Raw genomic sequence first — 25984 nt, forward strand, 5'->3', positions numbered from 1 at the left:
CTGATTTCAGCACTGCGGAACGTGCAGAATCCAGGTGAGGAAGGGCATGGGAGACACCCACCCCCACAGATGCTGTTTCTGACCCAAAGGGTCCATGAATCTCTGTGCAGCTGAGGCTACAGGCACAGAAGTGCCCTCCAGTCACCTCCTCCTCTTGCCGACTGGGATGAGGTCTTTCCTTTCCTTCTGCCCCAGCATGTGGCAGTGAGTTGCCCACAGCTACAGGAGTGAGGGGCTTTGGAAGGCCAAGAACAGACAATTAGCCTATTTAGGAAAGCTGTGCTTCATGTCCTTAGTTTGGTGGATCCTTTGTCCAAGGACGAATCTGTCACTAGAGGACACAAGGAAAAATGACGCACCACGGCTCTGGTCACAATGAAGAGACTAATTTATTTCTTCTGACTCCAATCATTTATAGTTCTCAAAAGGTGCCAGTGGATTGGAGGGTGAACGTGCCACCTCTCCAACGACACTGGACAAACTACCAGTCTATCAAATTTCTCAGCCTCTATGAAAAAATGCAAATCAATAGGTTGTTTACAGAAAGTTGCGTGAGAAAGTTCTCTACAAGAATATAAACTCAGAAGGCTTTAGAAAATCCTAAGAAATCAGGGCGACAGGAATCAGTGGCCAGAATGTGACTTTTCCATTGTGATAGAGCTACTGAGATGGACACAGGCTGTCCCAGCATGAATCTGCCAAGAGACTTGTGTCTTCAGGGGAAAAAGACTCTGGCCTAAAATACCCAGAGCTACATGGCAGGTAAAGAATATGTGAGAATAATGTGCTGTGATTTCTATTGCCTTTTAAAGCCGAAGTATTCAGTGCCGCACTTGGAAACCACACCATGTATCTGCCACAAGAACTGCCCTTTTGACCACACTGTGACTATCACGACTCCCTGCCCTGATTACCTCATATGGTTGTCAGATTGCAGGCTTTGTGAAGGTCCTGAGAGATTTTTGGGACAGGGACATCCAAACCCTTTGGCAAGGTGTAATGGCATCAGAATTAAAAGTAATTCTGAGAAACTGGAGAAGTTGTCTCAAATCTTTAGAAGTAAATGCAATAAAGAGAAACAAAGTATTTTAATGAAGATTAGTCAAGAAGCTCTTGAATTCAGAAGAAAAGGAAGTGGAGGTTATAACCCATCAAAAGTTAATGCTGGGGGGGGGAAAGATAATTTGATATTTCTGAAGGTTTCTAGGGAATTTTTTGGTTTGTATTTTTGTTTGTATATTATTGTGGCAGACCTAGAACGTTTCCATGGTAGGAAAGAATTCACTAGGTTGGGTTGGTAAATAAGTAAATAAGAAAAACAGCATTTTCATTTTGTATAATATATTTTGAGCAATATAAAATTATTAAAATATCAACCATAAGTTATAAATACCTTGAAAATATAATATGCTGTACTTGGGAAATTACCATATTCCTTAGGATTATAAACTCATATCACACTTATTGAATGTTTTATTTTGCAGGGATTTTTAGGATTCTTACACCTTGCTATAATTTTCAGTCTAAACTAATAATTTCAAACAAGGTGTGCTCTTCCTAAAGTTATCTTTAGATAGATTGTTCTAGTCCTACATGTTCTCCTGGGAATTACAGCACAGCTTTATTGAAGATCCATATTACATTATTTGGACACATGTAGAATGCCCAAGACAAACCAAAGTTTTACTGTTCTTAATGTGTATCCTCTCAAAACTGAAAGCAAATTTGTAGAACCCTCTTCTTCCAATGTAAATAATGAAAATGGTAATTACCAATACAAAACATCTGGTATCAATTCTGCAAACTTTTTCTGCACTTGAAAATGCCTTGTACAATTTGGGTTTAATGTTCTGATGTCCTTCTTGTTTTATGATGGAAAGTGGTAAACATTTTTTATATAATTGCAACATTCACTTAGAGGAAAGAAAAGGCTAGTTGTGCAAATCTAAGCAAATTTATTTCCATAGTTAGCCTCTCTCTGCTTCTTTTGCTAGTGCAGTCAACAGAGAAACAAGCCAATTAATCAAGCTAATTTTATTTCATATTGCTGTTCTCATTTCTTCTCTTTCCATGCCATTGTCCAGCTCCTTTTGCCTTTTCCTTCCATTGCCATCAGAGCCTGTCCACCTCACTCACCTGTTTGGTAGCTGAAGATTTTCAGCTACTCTGACATGTGATGGAAAGGGCATCCTGAATGTCACCTCCTCATCCAGAACCTGCTGCTCATGTTTCTTTCTCTGACATATGCTGTGAAGATGGGAGGAATTTGAGTAACCATAGAAATCTCACGCACACAGAAAGCAGTTTATCATTAAGTCTAAAAATTCTGTGAGTCAGCTGTCACTGATCTCTAGCTGGTTTTGCCCTCACTCTTCACTTTTCTTTGCAAGACTTACTTTTCCTCAGTGGGCAGACACTTAGGTCTCACCAAGCAAAATAATGACATTCCTAGGTTTAAAATATACTGTTGAAACTTCAGAAGTCCCTTATGTTTTCCCTGCTGTGAGATCAGCTAATAACTGTATCAAGCACTGCAGAAATTACTCTCCAAAGGAAGGGGCAGGCTCAGAAGAGCACAAAGTCATCTTAATCCATTCACAGCTCCCCTGAGATACAAGGATGCTCTAAGCAGTGCAGGCACAAAGGTCAGCTCTCTTATGTTCTGTTCTTGCAAAGGCCAAGCCAGTAACTGGTTCAAAGTACCTCACCAGGTTAGTTAATCTCTTCTTTGTTAGGCTCATTACTGGTTTTTTGCTAGACATAATCCCCAACTGTTTTTCTATCCATCCATTTTAGCACTGCTCATCTGGAATGATAGCTCAAGTCTCTGAAGGACTCATTTTACCCAGGTAAAAAATTATCCTGATTAAATATGCCAAAACCAGAGAAAGTACTCAACATATTTAATTTAATTCAACACAACACCCACATTTCAATAGAAATTAAAAGTGAAATTCATTCCTACCATCTCCAGGATCCAGTGTCCAGTCACATCTTAGCAAAACTGTCACAGTGAGAAGCTTGCACCAGAGAATTAATGTTCTGGCATTTCTCCTTGTCTCATGCCAGCATTCCTGAGAGGTCTTATTTTACCCAGGGATCTTCAGTATGAGGCTACACATTCCTTATCAGTCATTAAGAATCCGCAGGCAAAAAGGTCCCTCCTGGCATGTTTTAAAAATATTAACAGCATAGCTGAGAATAGCATTTGCAAGCTGCAAATCCCATTGCATTTGCAACCTGCAATCCCCATTGGAAATTTTCCTTCTAGATTAATGTAAAACTAACATGAAGCAGTAAAAAATGCTGAACATCTTCAATTTTTTAACAAGAAACCTGGGTGCTTATCCTTGCATTTTGGATCAAGTCAGTATATGAGACAACGTCTTTTCTTGCATGTTGATAATTTCATTCCTACAGCTAAAGGCTTCTCATTAGAAGATAAATTATTCTAGTAACCCTGTCTATTTTCCAAATCTATGTGATTGTAACCTTTTTTTTGGCAACAATAAGTAGGTGTATGTATTCCAGGTGTAGCATTTGGATTAATTTTGTTTTCTTGGTTCGGTCTACTGAAACTAAGCTATTTCTAAAACGAGAAGGGAGAGAATGAATTAAAAGGATTTCATCACAATTCTTGATTTTCATCTCCAGTGTATGAATCTCCTCTTGAGATTTTTGCTCTTTGAGACTGAAAAAGAAATGTTGAGAAGTGTTAGCACATTCTAAAATGAATGATGTAGTGAGTTTGTCTCCTGGATTCCTATAGGAGTGACAGCAGAGCTCAAGTCCTTTCCATTCCACCAAAACTTCTGCTGCATCAACTTCTCTTTTACAATGCACCCACATTACTGCATATTCTCTCTCCACTGCCTGTCCCTCCTCTCTTTATATCCCCTATCCTGCATTACCCCTTTTCAGTTTCCCCACTGATGAGTGCTCTCATTCTTCTCACCCTCACCCACCTGACCTCAACATGTCCTTGGAGGTGTGTCCCTTGCAGTGTGCATGAGCCCCTGCCCAGGCACAGGGCGGGACAGACTCACACACACTGCTCCTCTGCTCTCCCAGCTGCGTCTGGGCTTAGTTTACATGGACCATGGTCTGCCAGAGAAACAGCACATCCATGCAGATCCTGCTCATTCCTGGTCCCTCCCATGGCCCTGAGCACCTCCTAGTTCCCAATCAGGGCATCAGGGACCCCAGTTACCTGAGGAGGAGCTGCAATGACCTGTCCCCAGGCACGAGGAGACACTGCTGTTTGTGTAGGGCACCTGAACCTGCTCTCCAGGTCCTTGACCCACAGCAGGAGGTTTCCTCCTGGAGCCTAAGCTGAGCATCTCTGAGCTCTGTCCAGCCTCTCAGGGCTTGCTAGCAGGAGTTGTTCGCTTTATCCTGTGAGTTTCATGTTGTTAGGGAATTAAGTCAGTCACTTGGAGTCATGCTTTTAATCTTCATCTAGTGGTGGTAGTAATTACTTATCAAGACCCAATTTCACTCTGCAATGCATCTTGTTATCCCCCTGCATCTCTACTGCACCTTTTCCATGCCATGTCATTCTGTAAGCAGTAAAACCTCACAAGGCCTAGATCAGAGGACATGCCCATCATATAAGCATAATCAGTGTTACATTGGAAATCTACTGATGCTTATTGACTTGAATGAATTATACCCAAAGATAAATGTTACAGCAGCCAATCTTCAAGAAAAGTTTCTAGACTCAAAACTCCCCAGTCACAATCTCAGTGATGCTACCTAACATGTGAAAGTTTCTTTATGAATCTATAAATGAGTACTTCTTCATCTACTTCCTTCTGAGTGGATGTCCTACTGGATAAACAAACATCCTGAAGACATGTCTGAAGTTTCAGACTGTACTGAGAAACTAGTGAAAAAATAGAAACTAATGAGGCTGCAAGAGATAGTTGATGAGCAGATAAAAATTACAAATTGAACATAATTTCACTGCTGCACCATAGTGAAAGGGGAAATGGGACCTCACAGTTTATTTTCTACTACAGTGGACTCTGCTGGCTACCACAGGGCAATCTGTTTTTAATAGGATTCAACCTAGACAGGATGAAAAGGCCTTCCTTGCCAAATGTGAGAAGTCAGCAGTGCTCATTTTGAATCAGTTTTTTCAAGCTGCATAAGAGAATGGATGAGAATTATATGAAGAACTGATCACTCTTTTCCTAGATTTATTTTTGGCAATAGATTCTGACACCAGACCAAGGACCATGGGGCTTCTTCCACTGAAGAAAGTCATTGATAAAAGTAATGAAGAAAATATCACTCTTCCAGACCGTGAAAAGTTTCCCACACTAGAATATTATAAACTCTAGTCTCCAGTTAACAAAGCAAATCTAAAAATTGTGAGATTTTACCAGGCCATAGGCTGGAAATCTGTGTATGTACATACTTTCACTTGTTGCTAAGTATTCTCTCTCTCTGTCTGCCTTCTAACACAGAGTCTGAGATAGAAGAAGTCATATCCTAAGGGCTGGCAGACAGCGAGTCAGCTGCTTGATGTCTTTCTCAAGATGGTTCTATTTTCAGCATGCTTCAGTCTCTTCTTCATGGGAAATGTCAGCACTGCAATACTTTGCCCACCCCACATTGCTGAGCAAGACATTCTGTGTCCAGGTCTGTGCTCACTCTCCCTCTCCTCTTTTTGACTGTGCCGTGCTTTGCTGTCAGCTGGAGCAGAGTCCAGCCCTGCAGTGACAGTAGCAGAACTGGGAGACAGTGGTGGGCAGGATCTATTTAATTTTTCTTTTAGTGTTAAAGGCATCACTGCTGCTTTCAGTACACCCTTTCCTAAGGACTAGCAGCCCAATAGCCCTGGACATGTGCCTCACTCTTGCCTGTTGCAAGGCTGGGTCCACATCCTGCTCAGCACAACAGAAAAAAGCCCCCAAAGTGCTCTTCTGAGTAGACTTTGTCATTTGCCATTGGAAAACAAAGATTTTCATTTCCAAATGTGAGGGGAGAGAACCCCCAGCTGTCACCCTAGGAGAAGCATCAGACATCCCTCACTCTTCTTTGTCTCAAGTGAGAGTTGTTACATACTTCCTCTGTCTGAATTCTATAAATCATAAATTTCATCTTTTTGCTCAAAGCACTTCCTTATTTTTACAGATAAGGGGATGCTGTGATTTTTAGCTGTTAAAATCTTATACGGTACATGTAAAAACCATGATTATTTGCAACTAATTTTTCATTCTTAGGGACATGCAGAATGTCTTTTATATCTTATCTTTCAGGGAAAGTTAATTTAATATCTCTGTAATATAGTATACCTTCATATTTATCATTATAATATCTTTCTATCCATTGGTATGTATCTCAAGATTCTGGAAATCACCTCAAGTGATTCTGGAATTCACCTCAGCTCTATACATGGGCTGAATTTCAAGAGTTGATATATTGTCTATGAGGGAATGTGAGCTACAATAGGTTTCTGCTTTTCCATTTTCTGTAAAATCACCTTGGATTTAGTTACAATGGGTTGCAGGTTTTTGCCAGTTGACACAGAAAACCCTTAGCACCTAACCTTTTAATAAAGAAATCAGTTTTGAGAAATACTTTTTTTTTTTTTTTCAGACAGGACAAAAGTTATTAGTTCATAATGTGAAAATCAAATAATATTTCCTTTAGTATATATGAAACTGATTGTCTGACCCCTGGCCTCTTACTAAATGGTACTCCTTCAGTTTGCTTTTTGATGGGATACTTTCATGCATTTTACATTTTGATATGCAGGGTTTTGACAAGGTTTCTAGAAGACAAAGTCACTCCAGTTTCATACATATTCATGATCTAAGAAAGCTCTTATATTCCAAAGGTCATGGTCTGTACTGCCATTAGGAGAAGTCTATATATGACAGAGCCAACTCTAGAGAAGAAGTTGAGTTATAATCTTAATGAATTTTTAAAGTGAAAATTATTAAAATAAGTAATTTGGCTTATAAATTTAGGTAAAATATCCAAGGAAAATTTTTTTACTGATAACTATGTTCAGAAAAATACCAATATTGGCTTTTGTAGTTTTTCTGTATTCAATGTTTGTTGTGACACTGGATTAAAAGGTTTGCAATCAAGAATTTTGATCATTAATGGCAATTCACACACACACACACACACACACACACACACACACAAACACACACACGTAAATCAAATTCTAATCTTTGTCCAGTGATCAATTTTTTCTTTGTCTCTCTTGTGTTTCAGTTGCTGACAAGGCAGCCTACCTGATGGTTCTGTGCTCAGCAGACCTGCTTTGACCCTGTGTTGTCCTTGAGTCAAAGCTAGGAATGAATTAGTGATGAAACCAGTGGATTGTCTTATGGGAATTAGGGCAAACTCCTCTAACAAGGAGATGTGGCTGATAGCCCAGATGAAGTGCTTCTCTATCAGTGCAGCACTGTGGGCAACAGACAGAAGGAGCTGGTAGCCACTGCCTAGACAGGCACTATGGCCTGATTACTAGCACAGAAACTTGTTGGGATGGATTGCATGACTGACATGTGCTGTGACTGACAGTCATAAAATATTTGGAAGGGAGAGTCAAGGAAGGAGAGATGAGGGACTTGCCCTGATGAGATGCCTCCCCAGATCCTGAGGGAACTGGCAGATGAAGTGGCTAAGCCACTATCCATCACACCTGACAAGTGGTGGTTGTCTGATGAAGTTCCACTGACAGAAAAATCCCATTTTTAAAAAGAGGCAAAAGAAAGACCCAGGGAACTACAGGCTGGTCTGTTTCACCTTTCTGCGTGGCAAGATCATGGAGCAGATCCTTCTGGAAAATATGCTATGGTACATTGGCTGGATGATCACACACCAAGGGTTGTGTTCAATAGCTTGAATTTCAGGTGGAGACCAGTACAAGTTGTGTCCCCTGGCAGGTTGTTTTGAAGCCAGCATTATTTAACACATTTGTCAAGAATATGGACAGTGGGATTGAGGGCAGCAAGTTTGCTGATAACATCAAGTCATGTGCTGCAGTCAATGCACTGGAGGGAAGATAGATTCTGGTTGGATATAAAAGTGACATTTTTTATAAAGAGGCCAGTGAGACACAGGCCCCAGAATAAGGGAATGCCCCTGGAATCATTGGAAGTGTGCAAGCTCAGGTTGAATGGGGCTTTGAGCAACCTAATCTAGTCAAAGATATTCCTACCCACAACAGTGGTGTTGCACTAGGTGATTCTTTTAAGGTTTCTTCCAACCCAAACCATTCTCTGATTTGTCCTCTGAGTTCTGTATGTCCATGGAAGTCAGAGATTGTGCAGACACAGGACTTCTGATGCCCCCCTGCACTCACTGTTTTACACAGGTTGTTTCTGAGCTCCTCCTGTTCAGGGCAGAGGGTGTTTCCACCAGCTTCCCCCTGCCCTGAACAGGGAGCCCAGGGCTGAGCTCTGGTTTTGAACTCCAGAGTTGCATGCTCATCCTTGGAACAAGCTTTTCATGCCCACACCAGTGCTTGATGTTGGATATCTCCTTGGATCACATTTACTACTGACCTTGCCCCTCTGCTCTTCATTGAGCTTTACCCACTGAGCTCTTTTAATAATCAGAATGCCAATGACCTGGAGAAGAGCTTGTTTAAATGAGCTTTAGTAACAGTGATATTTGCGATGCGAGGGAAATGCTGGACTGAGGATGTATCAGAGTAACATGACAGTCATGCAATAAAAATCTGCCTTGAGTACACGAAGAAACCATTGGAAATGCAGCAGTATAGTTCACTGGTCCTACATCCAAATTTTCCAAATGCCTTGACTAACTGAACTTCTGTCCTTATGTCTCTAGACAAATTATTTATAGTCAATACATTCACAGCATTGGTAAGATACAAAACATTTCTAAATATATCTTATTAAATCAAATGACTATGCCCTTAGTTCAGTTTGCCAGACAATGCTTTGCCAAAGAATGTTTGCCAAAAAATGTTTTGACCGAAGAAAGGGGAAGAATCCAGAGCACCTGCCAACCAGACTCTATAAAAGAGTCTTTGCAGTGCTCTGCCCTGTCTACTCAAAAAGTTTCAAGGTAAGTGCACTGGATCTAGCTATTAGGTATTTCCGTTATTGCATATTATGCATATATATTTTTTCATTTGAAACTGGTTTCCAACATAGTTTTTCCATCTACTTTTAAGGTTATAGTATCTATTCTATTTATACTTTTTTATTATTTTATACTAGAATAAAAAGGTTCCTTTAACATAATTCATATTCTCAAATATGACACGAGAATCCATGAAGCCAAAGTAAAACCTGTACAGTACCATAAGACACAAAAGAAATTTTTACAAGGTTATTATATATTATTTAAGGATGAAACAATATTTTTCTCTTCTGGCTTTAAATCATTAAACACAAGGAAGGCAGCTTTTGGTACTTTTAGCAATTCTAGTGAGTGCTCAGTTTAAAAGCATTAGAAAAGCTGTCCTCGCAAGCAAGGTACATTAATGATCTATTAATGTTACATTTTGTTTCTTCCACAGGGTTCTTGGCTGCTGATGTGCCTTCAATAAAGTGCAGACATGACCTCTGCAGATGCTGAGTTAGCTTGTTTTGGGGAGGCGGCTCCTTACCTCCGAAAATCGGAAAAGGAGAGAATTGAGGCCCAGAACAAACCTTTTGATGCCAAGACATCTGTCTTTGTGGTTCATCCCAAAGAATCCTTTGTGAAAGGCAAAATTGAGAGCAGGGAATCGGGAAAAGTCACTGTCAAGACTGAAGGGGGAGAGGTGAGTCAAAAACAAGGCTCAAGAACAACATTTGAACCCCATTTTGAGCTTTTAGGAGACACATGTGGATCTTTCTGCTTTCTTGGCAGACCCTGACTGTGAAGGAAGATCAAATCTTCTCCATGAACCCTCCCAAGTATGACAAAATCGAGGACATGGCCATGATGACCCACCTCCATGAACCCGCCGTGCTGTACAACCTCAAAGAGCGTTACGCAGCCTGGATGATCTACGTAAGTGGCAGCAGCAGCTTCCTCTGGGCAGCCTCAGGAGCTGCTGGGCCAGGCTCAGGGGAAGCCAACGTGCTGTGTCCCTTCCTTGCAGACCTACTCGGGTCTCTTCTGCGTCACTGTCAACCCCTACAAGTGGCTGCCGGTGTACAACCCCGAGGTGGTGTTGGCCTACCGAGGCAAGAAGCGCCAGGAGGCCCCTCCACACATCTTCTCCATCTCTGACAACGCCTATCAGTTCATGCTGACTGGTGAGTTTCATGACTTTCTTTAAAATCACTTGGCTGTAAACACTCACAAAGGAGAAAAAGTCTCTTAATTGCAAAGTAGTTAATAGTGTTGTGAGGGTGCATGCTCTCTTGTCATTGGAAATGATCAAGACTTTCCTTTGGTTGAAGAGAATCAGGTTAGAGATCATTTAGTCAAACCTGACATCCACAAGTTCATTCAAATGGGATGCACCTGCAAGTGCTGAGGGAACTGGAGGACATCAGATCTTGTCCTCTCTCATTCAACTTGGAATGGTCAATGCAGTCAGGAGACGTGTGTGAGGACTGGAAGAAAACAATTGTCACAAGTCTTCAAAGAGGGCAAAAAGGAAGATCCAAGGACCTACAGGCCTGTCAGCCTCACTTGAGTGTTGGAATGGCTATTTCTAAGAAATGAAGAATACAAGAAGTTGATCAGGAGTAGTCAGCATGGATTCACCAAAGGGAAATTATGCTTAACCAACTTGATTTCTTTCTGCAATGGGATAACTGCATCAAGACATGAGGGGAGAGCACTGGATATTGTCCACCTGGATTTCAGTAAGGGTTTTGATGCTGTTTCTCATGATATCCTCATAGGCAAACTCAGGGAGTGAGGGCTGGACAAGTGGATGGTGAACTGGATTGAAAATTGGTCTGAATGGCAGGTCTCAAAGGGCTTGTTCTGGGCCTTCAACTGTTCAATATCTTTTAAAATAATGTGGAAGTGATGAAAATATTTCTGATTTGACTAAGTTCTTACAGTCAGCAAAAATGAAGTCTAATAATGAAGAATTTCAGGGGGAATTTATTACAATAAGTTTTTATTCAGTGAAGTTGCAAGAAATTTTTGTGAACAGGAGTGTGAAACAAATGCCACTGGGGAAAAAACCCCTCATTTCTAACAACTTTTATAAGTGTCTTCTAATACTGCTTCAAAATTTTTTATCAAGGATCATAAATATACAAAATACAATGCTGAAACCTGAAGATCACTGAACAAGAAATAGAGACCAAAACAGAAAAGGTTACTACATACTAGGGGTATCAGCACCTGGTGTGCCATATGCATTTCAGGCTTCCTTCTTCACAAAAAAATGTAGTAAAGTGGAACAGGTCAAGAGGAAGATGAAAAGATTTCCCAAATGAAGGACAGGCTATGCTGGCAGCTCTAGAAAGAAGATTTTTATTACTTTATAAAATTATGCATGGCAAAGATAAGATGAATAGAAAAGACAGAGTACATGATGAAACAAGCTCAACATCAGGAACATATTTTTTCCTTCGTCATTGAGTGATTAAAAAATGGAGCATAACAATGGAACACAAAAATAAATGAGCATGGATTAAGAAAGCAAACAGATGAAATTGTGGGAAACAAACTCAGCTCAAGCTATTAATTCTAGCTCTGGAAGTACCAAAATTTCAATATTATAGAGATGACTATGCTGATAAAGGTTGCTACATGTTTATGATGTTCCTGTAATTTTATTTTATCAACAACCAATGGGGAACCAACATAAAAGTCATTTAGAGGTTCTTGTGGACTGATCAGGAGTGGTTGTTCCTATGTAATAAAGTTAATGAGAAGCACATGCTCCACTTCAATTCAGCTTACTGATAAACAATTTAATCAGTAACTCTGCAAAACTGATCCCTGGTTGGAACCATTTTCATAAACAAAATTAACAGTATGACATGAAGGGAATATCCAGAAAAAGAACTGAATGTGTGCTACACCAGACACCAGAGAGGTCAGCTTCCCACCTGCCACTGGGAATATGAAAATATTCAAAATGGATGAAGGCATATGGGATTATGAAAGAAATCAGCTGCCTATTGCAAGTGCATAATTACAAATCTCTTCTTTTCTGTCTTGTTCACAGATCGGGAGAACCAGTCCATCCTGATCACGTATGTAAACCCCATGCCCGGGTCCCTGCGGGGCTGCCCGGTGCCAGGGCACCTCCTGCCTGACCAGGCACCCTCTGCTTCTCTCTTGCCTTTGGCAGCGGAGAATCCGGGGCCGGGAAGACTGTGAACACAAAGCGTGTCATCCAGTACTTTGCAACAATTGCAGCCAGTGGAGAGAAGAAGAAGGAGGAGAAGTCGGGCAAAATGCAGGTGAGTAAGGAAGGACAGACTGAATGCTTGGTCTGTCATTGCCCTGTCAACCAAACACAGACACTGAAGAATTATGTCCCTGCAGGGAACGCTTGAGGATCAAATCATCAGCGCCAACCCACTGCTGGAGGCCTTTGGAAATGCCAAGACCGTGAGGAACGACAACTCCTCACGCTTTGTGAGTTCTTGCTTTGCATAAGATCTCCCCCCATCATGGCAGCACACACGATGCCTGAGCACTTCTTCCTGCAAAGGAGATGTCAGCAGAACCCATCCAGGCTGACCTGCTGCTGCTTCTGCTTAACAGGGCAAATTCATCAGAATCCACTTTGGTGCCACAGGCAAACTGGCTTCTGCTGACATTGAAACTTGTAAGAGATTCTCCTGGATTGCTTCCATCCCTTCCCAAGTTCCCACATCCAGGTACATTCTCACAAGGATCTAACTCTTTCTACCATCCTTGCCAGATCTGCTGGAGAAGTCCAGAGTCACTTTCCAGCTCAAGGCGGAAAGGAGCTACCACATCTTTTATCAGATCATGTCCAACAAGAAGCCGGAGCTAATTGGTAGGAAGGAGCATTATGGCTTGTTGGGGTTGATCACTGAGGAACAGTTCCCCCTCTCATCTGATTGGCAGAAGTAAGCCTATGCCTTGCCTCTTCCTCTTTGCAGACATGCTCCTCATTACCACCAACCCCTACGATTTCCACTACGTGAGTCAAGGGGAGGTCACTGTCCCCAGCATTGATGACCAGGAGGAGCTCATGGCTACAGATGTAAGTAACACAGCAACAAGGTCCCTACTGGGCATGTCTTGAGGGTGACATCTCTGACCCACAAAGGACACATTTTTGAATTCATTATTTTGCCTGCAGAGTGCCATTGACATCCTGGGCTTCACTGCAGACGAGAAAACAGCCATCTACAAGCTGACAGGGGCTGTCATGCACTATGGGAACCTGAAGTTCAAGCAGAAACAACGAGAGGAGCAGGCAGAGCCTGATGGCACAGAAGGTATCAGCAAGATCAGGGGCTGATTTGTGCTAAGCCCTTCTCTGCCTCCAGAGGCAATATGTTAGCCTCCAGAGGCACACTGCAGTTGCCCGAGTCTCCACATAAAACACTGAGAACTCCTTTTTTCCCCTGGTCCATCTAACTGCAGAGGTGATTTCCTAGTCATGAGAAGTTCCATTATTCTTTCCAATGGTGGCTCCCCAAAATCATGCTGCCTGAAAGTAGGAACTTCAGTTTCAACACAGGATGTCTATCTCTCTCTCTCTCTCTCTCTCTCTCTCTCTTTCTCTCTCTCTCTCTCTCTATCTCAAACATAGACACTTAGATACCCAGAGGGGCAATTGTGTTTTTGATGAAATAGGTCCTGCAAGCTGTGTTTCCTAGAAATCCCCTTCCCACAGAAAGAGAATGTCCCTTGCCTTATGTCCTGCTAGAGGCTTTTGTTGTTCTTCTGAGAAATCCCTGGTCCAGGCTCTTCCTATCCAAGCCATACTTGTTCTTGCTTCCAAAAAAGACCATCAGTAGTGTCCAGAATTTGCATTCCTTCATAGGCCTTCTGTATGGAAGGAGATACTTGCTTTTCCATTCCTAAACATGAACAGCAAAGTTGTTCACAATACCTGAACTCTAGAGATTGTCCATAAACAATGCTTTTCTCTCTCCCCCCACCTCTAGTGGCTGACAAGGCTGCCTACCTAACGGGCCTAAACTCAGCTGAATTTCTCAAGGCCTTGTGTTACCCCCGAGTCAAGGTTGGGAATGAATACGTGACCAAAGGTCAAAACGTGACACAGGTAACATCTGACAGTTGAAAATGCACAGCTTGAAGGAGGATGTGCACATTTTTCTTTGTCCCTCAGAGGTAATTCCAGTCCTGTCTCCCCTGCTCTAGGTGAACAATGCAGTGGGTGCCCTGGCAAAGGCAATGTTTGAGAAGATGTTCCTGTGGATGGTTGTTCGCATCAACCAGCAGCTTGACACAAAGCAGCCCAGGCAGTACTTCATTGGTGTCCTGGACATTGCTGGCTTTGAGATCTTTGATGTAAGGAGCAAGGGTTTGACACCATAGTGATGATGCAAGGACTTCTGTGTCAGAGCACAAAAACCCCCAGATTATTGTTCTTAGGCCAGTGAAATGTTTGGGTGGGACACTGAGGAGGTTTCTGCCATCCAGCAGCTCAGAGAACTGACACCATGGAGTGACTGAGCTTACCTGTCTTGCAGCTGAGTGGCACAGAATTGTACCTTTTGAATTGTCACTTTTGGCTTGATTTGTGAAGTAATAATGAAAATGTCCTTCAAGGACAGTGAGTGTTAGAGTGGAAACACATGCTGGTATAGCAGGGTTGGGACTGTTGTTTCAACTTCAAACAGCCTTAGGAGAATGGCAGCAAAGGCCTGTGAGTTTTGGCACACCTTGAGAACCTGTGCACCTTTCCTTGCTTTGGGCAGTTCAACAGCTTTGAGCAGCTGTGCATCAACTTCACCAATGAGAAACTGCAACAGTTCTTCAACCACCACATGTTCGTGCTGGAGCAGGAGGAGTACAAGAAGGAGGGGATTGAATGGGAGTTCATTGACTTTGGCATGGACCTGGCTGCCTGCATTGAGCTCATTGAGAAGGTACCCTTCCCTTGCATGTATATGATGGCTGTTGGTATTCTGTGATGGTTCTGAGGTACAGTCAGATCCAATGTCCACAGACAAATTTGAGAAATAAATATCATATTACCTGATCTCCCGAAACTACAGAGCCATGGAAGCTGTTTTCCTCATATATTTCTCTTTATCATTGCTCCCCCGTTTCTACAATCAATTCTCATGTGAACTGGACAGACGTTCCTACCAGTTCCATGAAGATAGAGTGCAGGGAGGCAAGGGATGGCAGAAATAAACTCCTTGACTGAGAACAACTCCTGGTAAACCCAGGCTTTCTTGCAGGCTGAGATGCTGCCAACCAGTCTTTGATGTTCATAGCACATGCTTCTTGTCATTGTCACAGAGTCACAGAACGGTTTGGGTTGGAAGGGGCGATAAAGAACATTTTGTTCCAATCCCTTATATGGTGGGGGGACTCCTTCCACTAGACCAGGCAGGTGAACATCACAACCAAAGTGATTTGAACATTTCCATTATAACCTTTCCTGTCACTTCTTGTGATTTCTCCCAGCCCATGGGCATCTTCTCCATCCTGGAAGAGGAGTGCATGTTCCCCAAGGCAACTGACACCTCTTTCAAGAACAAGCTCTATGACCAGCACCTGGGCAAGTCCAACAACTTCCAGAAGCCCAAGCCTGCCAAAGGCAAGGTTGAGGCCCACTTCTCCCTGGTGCACTATGCTGGCACAGTGGACTACAACATCACTGGGTGGCTGGAGAAGAACAAGGACCCTCTGAATGAAACTGTCATTGGGCTGTACCAGAAATCATCTGTGAAGACCCTGGCTTTACTCTTTGCCAACTATGGTGGAGCAGATGCAGGTCAGTTTTGTGGAAACTGTATTTTTTATGCGGGACAAAGTTTTCTCAGAATTAAAGCTGCAAACACTAGAAATATAAGGTGGCTTTGTGTTCTGTAGTATCCTGTATTTATTGCCCATAATAAAAAAAATGTTTCTTTTTCTTTTCTGTCACTTGCAGAGGCTAGTGGTGGTGGTGGCAAGAAGGGAGGCAAGAAGAAGGGTTCTTCCTTCCAGACTGTCTCAGCTCTCTTCAGGGTAAGAGCAGAATTGATTTCCTCATTTAAATATCTACTGAAATAAAGTAGGTGTTCAGTGAAATTGCAGTCAGAAGACAGGCCTGTAATTCACTAAGACTCTGATTCATATTTATACAATTTTTACACCAACAAAATCATGTATTTCATACATTTCAAGACCCAGAAAGACTAAGGTTTTTTTTTATGCACATCATAGATAGACATGAGGTCCTTACTAGATTAAACCTGAACCTTTCCTTGTAATCTCACTCTCACAGGAGAATTTAAACAAGCTGATGGCTAACTTGAGAAGCACTCACCCCCATTTTGTACGGTGCATCATCCCAAATGAAACCAAAACACCTGGTAAGTCAAGCCAAGAGGAGGCAAGCTTGAGCAGCAGAAGCTCTTCTGAGTGTCAAACAGCAGGGTAGTCACTAATGGTGGTATTTGTCAGGTGCCATGGAGCACGAGCTGGTGCTGCACCAGCTGCGCTGTAACGGCGTGCTGGAAGGGATCAGGATTTGCAGGAAAGGGTTCCCCAGCAGAGTCCTCTATGCTGACTTCAAACAGAGGTAAGAGCTCTGCATTTCTGCCAATTCGGACCAAACTGAAGAGCCTGATCATCTTAACAATCTTTACATTTTACATTGTCTTATTTTGTTGTGAATTTATGATTTATTTTATGCTGATTGTGAGGATTCACTTGGACTCTGAGTTAGTGGTATGACTGGTTCTTGCACTCTCTTGCAGTATCTCTCAAGTCTTGCACTGTCTTCAAAGAAAGCACTCTAACACATTCAGCTGTTGCTGAGTAGGCAGTGAGGTTCAATCACAGTGATGGTTTCAGAACTGTTGATTTCTTAATGTTCTGCTTTCTCCTACAGATACAGAGTACTTAATGCCAGTGCTATTCCAGAAGGTCAGTTTATGGATAACAAGAAGGCTTCAGAGAAGCTTCTTGGGTCCATTGATGTTGACCACACCCAGTACAGATTTGGTCACACCAAGGTAGAATGAAGTTCTGTTTTTAAATACAGTGTGCCTCAGTAATGCACTTCCCAACAGTGATGTACTACAATCTTGCCTTTCTAAAGGTATTCTTCAAAGCTGGACTGATAGGTGTGCTAGAGGAGATGAGAGATGAGAAACTGGCAGAGATTATGACCATGATACAAGCCAGGTGCAGAGGCTTCCTCATGAGAGTGGAGTACCAGAGAATGGTAGAGCGGAGGTAGATACTTCTCACTCATTTGTTATGTTCTAATGGTTGCTGGCTAATTGAGTCAAAATTGACCCAACACAGGATATTCAATAACCATGTGGATTTGTTTTCAGGGACTCCATCTTCTGCATCCAGTACAATGTTCGCGCATTCATGAATGTCAAACACTGGCCATGGATGAAGCTGTTCTTCAAGATCAAGCCCTTGCTGAAGAGTGCCGAGTCTGAGAAGGAGATGGCCAACATGAAACAGGAGTTTGAGAAAACCAAGGAAGAGCTTGCAAAGTCTGAGGCAAAGCGGAAGGAACTTGAAGAGAAAATGGTGGCCTTGGTGCAGGAGAAAAATGACCTGCAGCTCCAAGTGCAGGCTGTGAGTATCACTGTTCATTTTCCCCTGGAAAAAGAATGATATACTGTCAGAATGCTTCATGTCCTGCAAAGAGACTCACAGGAATGAATGGGTGGAAGAAAACAGTCTAAATCACACACTCTGAGGCACTCTAATGTTGAGTAAACAGGAACTGGCAGGGCCCTAGTGAGACTCCTGGCAGACTCATATGGCACTTACCATTCCTACTGTCTGAGGAAAGAGCCATGTAACACCAGCCAATGTGTATTGAGCAGTGGAGACCTTGGAGCTGGAAAAGAAATAATTTTCAAAGCAGTGTTTCTGTCTAACACCGTAAAAGGAAACCTGAGAAAGACATACTTTTCCTCCAAACTCAATTAGGAAAACACAATTTGACCAGAGAAAACAAATCTTTCTCCAATGACGTATTCTCATAAAGCTTCTATTACTCAAATACTATGAAGTTTAATAGTCAAATAAATGGAAGAAGGTATTGCATATTTTTTCCATGGGAAAAATACTCCAAGCCATTGTTCCTGCTGAAACTAGAAACTGAAGTAACCCCTATTCCATTCTGCTGGTGGCTGGTATGAGGCAGTCTCATAGATAGTCACCTTGGGAAATATACTTAGGAGGCACAAAAACGGAATAAATATTGATTCCAAATGAAAAGGTTTCCCAGTAGACACCACTCAAGATCCTTTTATTGCTGGAGTTGAAGGTCAGGTTCAGCTGCTACTCAGTAATAAAAGAGGCAGAGCAGATAAAGTTCAAAGCATTAGAACGCACAAATTTCTGTCTACCCACCAGGAAGCAGATAGCTTGGCTGATGCTGAGGAAAGGTGTGACCAGCTCATCAAAACCAAAATCCAGCTGGAAGCCAAAATTAAGGAGGTGACTGAAAGGGCTGAAGAAGAAGAGGAAATTAATGCTGAGTTGACAGCCAAGAAGAGGAAGCTGGAGGATGAATGTTCAGAGCTGAAGAAAGATATTGATGATCTTGAGCTAACACTGGCCAAGGTGGAGAAGGAAAAACATGCCACCGAAAACAAGGTAAAGCACAGGGGGTCACAAAGTTGGTTGAAAAGTAAATGTTTCTGTGAGCAAAAAAACAAGGACATGCTACCTTTTGAACATGTGAGCTGGGCCTGACCTAAGAAGTGAAAGGAAAAGCACAATATCTGGCAAAGCACAGCAGAGGGAAAATTTCACCGGATAAGCCAGCCTGTTTTTCACTGAATTTTGACAATTTTTATTTTTAGGTGAAAAACCTGACTGAGGAGATGGCAGCCCTGGACGAGACCATTGCCAAGCTGACAAAAGAGAAGAAAGCCCTCCAAGAGGCCCATCAGCAGACCCTGGATGACCTGCAGGTAGAGGAAGACAAAGTCAATACTCTGACCAAAGCCAAGACCAAGCTGGAACAGCAAGTGGATGATGTAAGCACACAGACATAGAGCAGGAACAGGACAGGTATGGAGTCCAGCCTGGCTGGCAGAGCCCTGATGGTCTTGGTGTGTTTAGCTGGAAGGGTCCCTGGAGCAAGAGAAGAAACTGCGCATGGACCTGGAGAGAGCTAAGAGGAAACTGGAAGGAGACCTGAAGCTGGCCCAGGACAGCATCATGGATTTGGAGAATGATAAGCAGCAGCTGGATGAGAAACTGAAGAAGTAAGTGTGGCTCTGGGACTCCTGAGTGCTGGGCTGCAGCACTTGTCTTTTTTCTTTGAGCTCTAACATGGTTCACTTGGCCCAAAGGAAAGACTTTGAAATCAGCCAGATCCAGAGCAAGATCGAGGATGAACAAGCCCTGGGCATGCAATTTCAGAAGAAGATCAAGGAGCTGCAGGCAAGTCCCTGTTCCTTCTCCTGCCTTGCTCAGGCTCAGCTCAGGCAGGAGGAGGCACAGGTGTGAAGGGTGCCTGGTGTTCTGCAGGCCCGTATTGAGGAGCTGGAGGAGGAAATTGAGGCAGAGCGAACCTCTCGCGCTAAAGCAGAGAAGCATCGCGCTGACCTGTCGAGGGAGCTGGAGGAGATCAGCGAGCGCCTGGAAGAAGCAGGAGGGGCCACAGCAGCTCAGATTGAGATGAACAAGAAGCGTGAGGCAGAATTCCAGAAGATGCGCCGTGACCTGGAAGAGGCCACGCTGCAGCACGAAGCCACGGCTTCCGCCCTGCGCAAGAAGCACGCGGACAGCACAGCTGAGCTGGGCGAGCAGATCGACAACCTGCAACGCGTGAAGCAGAAGCTGGAGAAGGAGAAGAGTGAGCTGAAAATGGAGATTGATGACTTGGCCAGCAACATGGAGTCTGTCTCCAAAGCCAAGGTATGGAGTTGCAGGAGAAAATGCTTGCAGGAACAAAGTGTGGCACAAAAGCTGCCTCTTCCACACACATTCCCAGAAACAAAATCCCCACTGTGATGACAATAAAGCCAAGGGCAGACCATCATCTCTTTTCCTTTCTCGTGTTTCCTCTCTAGGCCAATCTGGAGAAGATGTGCCGCACACTGGAAGATCAGCTGAGCGAGCTTAAAACGAAGGAGGAGCAGAATCAGCGCATGATCAATGACCTCAATACGCAAAGAGCTCGTCTGCAGACAGAGTCAGGTGAGCCATCCTCATCCCCAAAGTTCAGTGGCAGGACCTGCATGGCCTGAGCGAGCCAGAGAGTACACGGTGGCAGCTGGTATAAACTCTCCAGGCCTTTCCAGGTTACGTGGCTTTACAGGCAGAAGTTGTCATAGGAGGAACAATCTACTTCCTTTTTTCCCTTTCCTTTTCCAGGTGAATATTCCCGCCAGGTGGAGGAGAAAGATGCTCTGATTTCTCAGCTGTCCAGGGGCAAACAAGGATTTACCCAACAGATTGAGGAACTCAAGAGACATCTAGAGGAAGAAATCAAGGTCTGGAAGTACCCTACTGTCCACAGCCAACATCACCCCCAAAAGCATCTATAGAATCCTGTCTGATGCTAGACTGCTTCAGTGTTCCTTCCCTAAACACACACTGGACTGGAGGGAGCAGCACGAATGCACAACCCCTCACTCTTCCAGTAGACAGGGAAGGAAGCACTATGCTGTATGTGCTGGAGGAAGTCATCCACATGAGATTCTTCCATGAGATTCTGATGATCCTCTGTAAGACACGATTCTGCCACACATGTCAGAACACATAGACAAACAGCAGATTACTATCCCAAGAGTCACTAATGCATCCGGTTGTTCCAGAATATGTTAATGAGGGCTTCACCAGTTCCAAGCTCTACATTTGCCTAATTAGAACTTCATTCTAATTTCACTTTCAAGTTCACAGTCAAGAGGCATTTAAAGACAAGTATTCAAGTTAACCAACCCCAATATCCCCACAGGCCAAGAATGCCCTGGCCCATGCCCTGCAGTCTGCTCGCCACGACTGTGACTTGCTCCGGGAACAATATGAGGAGGAGCAGGAGGCCAAGGGGGAGCTGCAGCGAGCCCTGTCCAAGGCTAATGGTGAAGTGGCCCAGTGGAGAACCAAATACGAGACGGACGCGATTCAGCGCACGGAGGAGCTCGAGGAGGCCAAGTACGTGGGGAAGAAGGATGGCAAATGACTGGAGAGGACCAAAACTGATCGAGGGAAATTGGAATCTCTGAGGGTGGGTTATGATACGAATGGGATGGAAGCAATGATATATTGTCTTTATAAAAAAAGGGGAGAGAGGTAAGGAGAGAAAAAGTGTAGCTTGAAAACAGAAAACATAGTCATTATAAGTGCAAAGACACGCCTAATCATCCACAGGTGAGAAAACACAGCAAAGTGTCCTATCTACATATCTGTGTAAAGTGCTTGACTCAAAATTGCAAAAGTGACAAACTGCCCTCTTATGATGTAGTAGAACTGATGCCCTTCCCAGGCCTTCCAATGTACAACTGTCCTTCTCTTCTCTCAGGAAGAAGTTGGCCCAGCGCCTGCAGGATGCAGAGGAACATGTTGAGGCTGTCAATGCCAAATGTGCCTCCCTGGAAAAGACAAAGCAGAGGCTGCAGAATGAAGTGGAGGACCTGATGATTGACGTGGAGAGATCCAATGCTGCCTGCGCTGCTCTGGATAAGAAGCAGAAGAACTTTGACAAGGTCTTTTGGCCTCCAGCACCAGCACTCCTGGCCAGAGCATGGCCCCGGGATGGCCACAGCCCTACTCACACCCCGTTTCTCTTCAGATCCTGGCAGAATGGAAGCAGAAGTATGAGGAAACACAGGCTGAGCTGGAGGCCTCGCAGAAGGAGTCGCGCTCTCTCAGCACGGAGCTGTTCAAGATGAAGAATGCCTATGAGGAGTCCTTGGACCACCTGGAAACAATGAAGCGGGAGAACAAGAACTTGCAGCGTAAGTCCCTCTGCTCCTCACTGGCCTTTCTCACTATCAGCCACCACCACCATGGTTCATGGCTCTGTGCCTGCAGGTCTGCAGAGATGCCTGTCACCTTGGTGGGACAGGGCCCTTCCCATTCTGCTCGGTGCCTGACCATGCCATTGATCTTTGTTCCCACAGAGGAGATTTCTGACCTCACGGAGCAGATTGCAGAGGGAGGAAAGGCCATTCATGAGCTGGAGAAAGTCAAGAAGCAGGTTGAGCAGGAGAAATCTGAACTGCAAGCCTCCCTGGAGGAAGCTGAGGTACAGACAATGCTGATAAATTATGTCCCCACCAAGAGTATGGGTGTAGTTCTTTGGAGAGCGAAGAGGAAAGCAAGCCTACCTTGCACGTGGACCAGCAGAAAAGATAACTTAGAAAGTAAGACACTCTTTGTGTTGAATTGTTCCAGGCCTCCCTGGAACATGAGGAGGGGAAGATCCTGCGCCTGCAGCTTGAGCTCAACCAAGTGAAGTCTGAGATTGACAGGAAGATTGCAGAGAAAGATGAGGAGATTGACCAGCTGAAGAGAAACCACCTCCGAGTTGTGGACTCCATGCAGAGCACCCTGGATGCTGAGATCAGGAGCAGGAATGAAGCCCTGAGGCTGAAGAAGAAGATGGAGGGAGACCTGAATGAAATGGAGATCCAGTTGAGCCATGCCAACCGCCAGGCTGCAGAGGCACAGAAGAACCTGAGGAACACCCAGGCTGTGCTCAAGGTCTTTTCAGCTGAGCTACAGAAAGAGAAATGTGATCCCTGACATTTCTGCCACTCAAGCGCCCACTGATGCCTTGTGATTTCCCTTGTGTCTCTTTCCAGGACACTCAGCTGCACTTGGATGATGCTCTCAGGACTCAGGATGACCTGAAGGAGCAGGTGGCCATGGTGGAGCGCAGAGCAAACCTGCTGCAGGCTGAAGTTGAGGAGCTGCGGGCAGCCCTGGAGCAGACGGAGCGGTCGAGGAAATTGGCTGAGCAGGAGCTTCTGGATGCCACTGAACGGGCACAGCTCCTCCACACCCAGGTCAGGCACTGCTGGAAATTATTGCCATTCACAAGTGATAACAAAGACTTAAATTGTTATTCATCTTCTAAGTGATTATTGTGTAAACATTTGAGGAAGTGTACTGCAATATGTCCCTTCCAGCCAGCTCTCAGCATCTGGTTTACTGCTCTGGTGCTAAAGAAATCTCTTGCACTAATGACTTTCCTATACTCTAGCTGTACTTTCAGGCCTGGATGTGGAGGCATTTGTTCTGACAGTAGGAATCCTGTGTTTCCTGTTGCACAGAACACCAGCCTGATCAACACCAAGAAGAAGCTGGAAACGGACATTGCCCAGATCCAGGGTGAAATGGAGGATACCATCCAGGAAGCCCGCAATGCTGAGGAGAAGGCCAAGAAGGCCATCACCGATGTGAGTTGGGCGCTCCTGACATTGCTGAGGATGAATGTACTCTCCCCAGAACATCTCCAGCCCCAAAATGGCTTTGACCTTTTGCTCTGATCAGGCGGCCATGATGGCAGAAGAGCTGAAGAAGGAGCAGGACACCAGTGCCCACCTGGAGAGGATGAAGAAGAACCTGGACCAGACAGTGAAGGACCTGCAGCACCGTCTGGAAGAGGCTGAGCAGCTGGCCCTGAAGGGAGGGAAGAAGCAGATCCAGAAGCTGGAGGCCAGGGTGTGTATGGCTGGGGCTGGGCCTGAGTGAGTGTGTCCTTGGAGAGACATTGCCAGGGAAGCTGCAGGGATGGGCTTGTCCTTGCAGGTGCGGGAGCTGGAAGGGGAGGTTGATGCTGAGCAGAAGCGCAGCGCTGAAGCCGTGAAGGGCGTGCGCAAGTACGAGCGGAGGGTGAAGGAACTCACCTACCAGGTAAGGCAGGAGCCCTCCTGCCCTCACAGGGCTTTCCCACTGTGAGTCACATTCTGCACACAGCATCCCCAAGGGGAATTGTTAACCTCACGTGGTGCAGAACCAAGAATTGACTCTCTGTTCTGTTTGTCAAACACTCTAGTCTGAGGAAGACAGGAAGAATGTTCTCAGGCTGCAGGATCTGGTGGACAAGCTGCAAATGAAAGTGAAATCCTACAAGAGACAAGCTGAGGAGGCTGTAAGTATTGCTTGGAGAAAGGGCCAAGGCCGCATTCCATTGGGGCAGGACACACATTGAATGAGGCTAAATACCAGGAGAGGGGTATGAAAGAAACTCCCGAGACACAACCGTCCTGGCCTTGCTTTGCTCTTGTGTCATGAGGACTTGGTAAGCTTTGGGCACCCTACAGTCAGGGACATTTATTAAGTGAAGTCCTGCAGCCTGTTTCACACAGGAGGTCAGAGTAAACAAACCCAGGGGCCACACCCACTGACTGACAAGTTCTGCATCTCTGCTAATAAGCAGCAGCAGCAGAAGGCTTCCTAGTCTTCCCAACCCAATAACTCATACAGAAAAATAGTGCAAGAGTAAGTACAGAAATGATAAATTGAAGGGGTGAAATTGCTCCTCACTTGTGACACAGTCCTGATGACAGTCCTTGTCCCTAGTAGGGACAAGCTCCTAATAAGGGGAGGATGAGAACCTCTGTGTGAGGCTGATGTGTGAGCAGTCGTGGGAGGGGGATGGAGATTTGCAGCCCCATAAGGCTGACTTGGAGCAGGAGTGAAAGCCCTGCCCTGTGCTCCTGAGCCCTGATTCCCTCTCCTCCCACAGGAGGAGCTGTCCAATGTCAACCTGTCCAAGTTCCGCAAGATCCAGCACGAGCTGGAGGAAGCCGAGGAGCGGGCTGACATTGCAGAGTCACAGGTCAACAAGCTCCGAGCTAAGAGCCGGGACGTTCATGGCAAGAAGATAGAAGAGGAAGAGTGAGGATGTCATGAGGCATCAAAGTGACCTGAGGGCTGCACAAAATGTGAACCCTCTATCACTTCCTTCTTTCTGCAATTTTTGTTTTTAAACATTTTAGTGTTTAGAGAATAAATACTATAGATTCCTTTGTGTGCATACCATGAGCAGTACTTTTCATTTCTTTCTGGTTATATTGGTTAGACATTTATTGCCATTTTTGGTACTGTTTTGCCCAGTTTTGTCTTACAATCTCTGTGTACCTATGTCACAATGCTTTTTGTCATCTAATTCCTGACTACTTATCCCTTCTTTTTTTCTTAGTGACTGAGGTGTGACTCTTCATCACATGAAGAGAAATCAAGGACAATAATTGCTCATTGTGACTCCTGCAAGTTCTTCCTACTGGTACACCCCCGACAGTATCTTATATTATATTCACCCTTATATTATATTCAGCAGCTTGCAATTGTCAGGTGTGAGATGCTCCTTTTGCTAGCCTCTGAGACTGATTTATAGACTGGTAATAACCCAAAGAGTTTATGTTTTTTTGTGAAGCTGACAAAAAGTAGTCTTCAGTCTCCACTATTTTTTTCTTCTTGAATTTAATTATAAGACCATGAAGAGTATCACATCCCCTTGAATTAAAACCAGAGAAGGTTGGTGACAGTTCTGTGAGAATTCCTTTATTTTCTATAAATTAGATCAGTGTCTACAAAAGCTGAGTTTCTGCCACACTACTTTCTGAAATGCTGCCCTGTCTTGGGGAATTTTTCTTTCCTGATGAGAAAGATCAGCTGTGTGATGTGGTGTTTTCCTTACTGGTGTAGAAACTCAAAACCCACACCAGGCGCTTCTCTCACTAGCCTATGGCAAGAGAAGTCAGAGAAGACAGAGGGGAAGAGACAGCTTATAGTAGTCCAGCAGTGAAAGGAAAACACTTAATTAGAAGCTGTTATTTCATTAGTAACTGTTATTTCATTAGTAGCTGATTAGACTAATGATTTTTCATTCAATGTGCAAAAGACACAATAAGGAAGTTGGCTAATTAAATGGCAGATTCTGAGCCTGAGCAGAGATCCACATAATCTGACA

At 44.1% G+C, this 25984-nt stretch overlaps 1 protein-coding gene and 1 long non-coding RNA gene across 2 annotated transcripts in view; one reads left to right on the forward strand and one right to left on the reverse strand.

Annotated features, from left to right (window-relative positions):
• LOC137485080 (uncharacterized) overlaps positions 1-4218 on the reverse strand; it is a 52576-nt gene extending 48358 nt beyond the window's left edge. The window contains exons 1-2 of the long non-coding RNA XR_011005174.1: positions 2966-4218; positions 2137-2247 (exon numbers count right to left, since the gene is read on the reverse strand). This is a non-coding gene — a long non-coding RNA (uncharacterized lncRNA). The remainder of the gene's footprint in view (positions 1-2136; positions 2248-2965) is intronic.
• A 5300-nt stretch (positions 4219-9518) lies between these two features.
• Positions 9519-25048, forward strand: LOC137485071 (myosin heavy chain, skeletal muscle, adult-like). The gene is made up of 38 exons (XM_068209314.1): positions 9519-9766; positions 9856-9999; positions 10091-10247; positions 12131-12158; positions 12257-12368; positions 12454-12546; positions 12676-12739; positions 12836-12934; positions 13041-13144; positions 13244-13382; positions 14058-14176; positions 14275-14424; positions 14835-15005; positions 15553-15862; positions 16022-16098; positions 16358-16445; positions 16537-16654; positions 16967-17090; positions 17177-17313; positions 17418-17673; positions 18463-18705; positions 18915-19091; positions 19177-19322; positions 19410-19500; positions 19588-19977; positions 20133-20259; positions 20437-20555; positions 21020-21216; positions 21584-21767; positions 21854-22019; positions 22185-22309; positions 22459-22767; positions 22869-23072; positions 23340-23465; positions 23560-23730; positions 23818-23922; positions 24065-24160; positions 24758-25048. Exons 1-38 carry the CDS (start codon positions 9560-9562, stop codon positions 24911-24913), a joined length of 5829 nt encoding a protein of 1942 aa, XP_068065415.1. The 5' UTR covers positions 9519-9559; the 3' UTR covers positions 24914-25048.
• Positions 25049-25984: the final 936 nt, after the last annotated feature.

Source organism: Anomalospiza imberbis, chromosome 19 (genome assembly GCF_031753505.1).
Source record: "Anomalospiza imberbis isolate Cuckoo-Finch-1a 21T00152 chromosome 19, ASM3175350v1, whole genome shotgun sequence".
NCBI lineage: Eukaryota > Metazoa > Chordata > Aves > Passeriformes > Viduidae > Anomalospiza > Anomalospiza imberbis.

Excerpts from the sequence above, each read along its gene's own strand:
- LOC137485071 (XM_068209314.1), top strand. The coding sequence starts at position 9,560 with ATGACCTCTGCAGATGCTGAGTTAGCTTGTTTTGGGGAGGCGGCTCCT. Across the intron at positions 20,260-20,436 it reads TCGTCTGCAGACAGAGTCAG|GTGAATATTCCCGCCAGGTG; the intron begins GTGAGCCATCCT and ends TTCCTTTTCCAG. Across the intron at positions 22,310-22,458 it reads CCTCCCTGGAGGAAGCTGAG|GCCTCCCTGGAACATGAGGA; the intron begins GTACAGACAATG and ends GAATTGTTCCAG.